Source organism: Asparagus officinalis, chromosome 8 (genome assembly GCF_001876935.1).
Source record: "Asparagus officinalis chromosome 8, Aspof.V1, whole genome shotgun sequence".
Classification (NCBI taxonomy): Eukaryota; Viridiplantae; Streptophyta; class Magnoliopsida; order Asparagales; family Asparagaceae; genus Asparagus; species Asparagus officinalis.
In genome coordinates, this window is record NC_033801.1 from 130,145,422 (window position 1) to 130,147,052 (window position 1,631).

Below are 1,631 nucleotides of genomic sequence, written 5' to 3' on the forward strand. Positions count from 1 at the left end.
AGCTTTTCGGCATGAATCCAGTTCTGCAATGTTTATTTATTTTTTGAGTAAATATAGTTAGTTTATTTGGCTACCTAATTATTAGTGCAGTGAAGTTCCGTTATTTTCCCCATGTTTTAGGAAACTCGCTTCATGCAATTCTTGCGCAGAGCAAGGCTACAGATTGCTCTCAGCTTGCTTGTAAGCATAGATTCTCATAAATTTCTTTGATATTCGTCTTGAGAAAAAACGAGAAGCTACGCGCAAATATACGATTTAAGTATTTATACAATTATTTAGACAGAAACTACTTCCGCCTTGGCATGCAAGAATTTAGGGAAAATGAAGCTCAGAACAATCATCATATAGCGCTGCATACGATAAGTTTTTGGATTCAATATGCACCTTCCCTCGCAAAAATTTCAGCAAAATGAAGATCACTCCACAAACAAAGTATCAATGTACTCACTCACCATTGCATACGCTTAGCATTCACAGCCGCGATAAGAATAGATCAAGAATTTAGACAACTCCAGTAAAAATTTGAAATCCAACAACAATTTGGAAACATAACTACTCGAACCCTTGAGGTTTCAGAATCCAGGTACTAGAGATTATCAAATGTCTTGATACATGTGCAAAGTGTTCATACACATTATGCAAACTGAAGTGACAAAAGCACAAATTTCAGTACATACGCAAACTTTTCACAAATGTTATAGAAGCCAAAAAGGGGGGATAGCACAATCCAGCAGCTTGTGATTACAAAGATTATTTGAAACAACTACAGTTTTGACAATCCACGTCTCATTCCAAGTCGTCGAAAACTAAAGCCACTATGATTCAGTGAGCTGCGACGAGGAAACATCATTCCTTCTTCCCAATCCCATGAGACATGTTGTAAACACCACGTCCCTGCTCATGAAACAGGAAAATTGTATTATGTCCAAGGAAAAAAAAGAAGCGCAAATTTCACCAGGGTTGTGAGGTTTTGCATAAAACTATTATTATAACTTTTTATTACAAGAAACTACCAACAACCGAAAACTAAGAAAATACAGTGGTAATATAGAAAGCATATAAAAGTACATAATGATAAAACTGTCCAAAACAAGTCGCATGTTTTAGTTGGGGGAAAAAACATGACTAACATACCCAAACTGTCTTCTATCAACAGAAATAATAGTTTAGTTGGGGGGAAAATGTTTTTTTCTCATAAAAATACTTTGTAACTGTTCTATATGAAATCAAACTTCATGGTAGTTTTGTGAAATTAACGTAAAAAAAGGGACCAGGAAGAAAAAAATTACAATGAGAAACAGGGCGGATCCTGCCAGTGCAAGGGGGATAGCAACTGAAGTAATCTTATCAAAACGCCCTTTTAGATAGGTGTGTTTATGGGTGTTCTGAAAAATCTGCTGATACTGCTTAAGCTTCTCCCTGGGCCTGAAAGGTTGTTCAGTGGCTTCAGCCATCCTGCACCATGAGAAACACATGAGACAGGCCTACACGCTAAAAATACAAGGAAAGCATGATATGCAATCCCAATAGAAATTTAACAATGAGATTTGTGTGTGCGTGTGTGTGTGGTGTTTATTATTTTCTTCTTCTTCTTCTTTTTTTTTTTTTTTTGGGGGGGGGGGGGGGGGGGG

General features: G+C 36.9%; 1 protein-coding gene across 4 annotated transcripts in view; it reads right to left on the bottom strand.

Moving 5' to 3' along the window:
- LOC109822288 overlaps positions 571–1,631 on the bottom strand; it is an 11,424-nt gene continuing 10,363 nt past the window's right edge. For all 4 annotated transcript variants that reach the window (XM_020388470.1, XM_020388467.1, XM_020388469.1 and 1 more), the window contains 2 exons: positions 1,290–1,455; positions 571–894 (listed from right to left, as the gene is read on the bottom strand). In XM_020388470.1, the coding sequence (XP_020244059.1) occupies positions 847–894; positions 1,290–1,454 (213 nt within the window). In that variant the 5' untranslated portion in view covers position 1,455 and the 3' untranslated portion in view covers positions 571–846. The remainder of the gene's footprint in view (positions 895–1,289; positions 1,456–1,631) is intronic.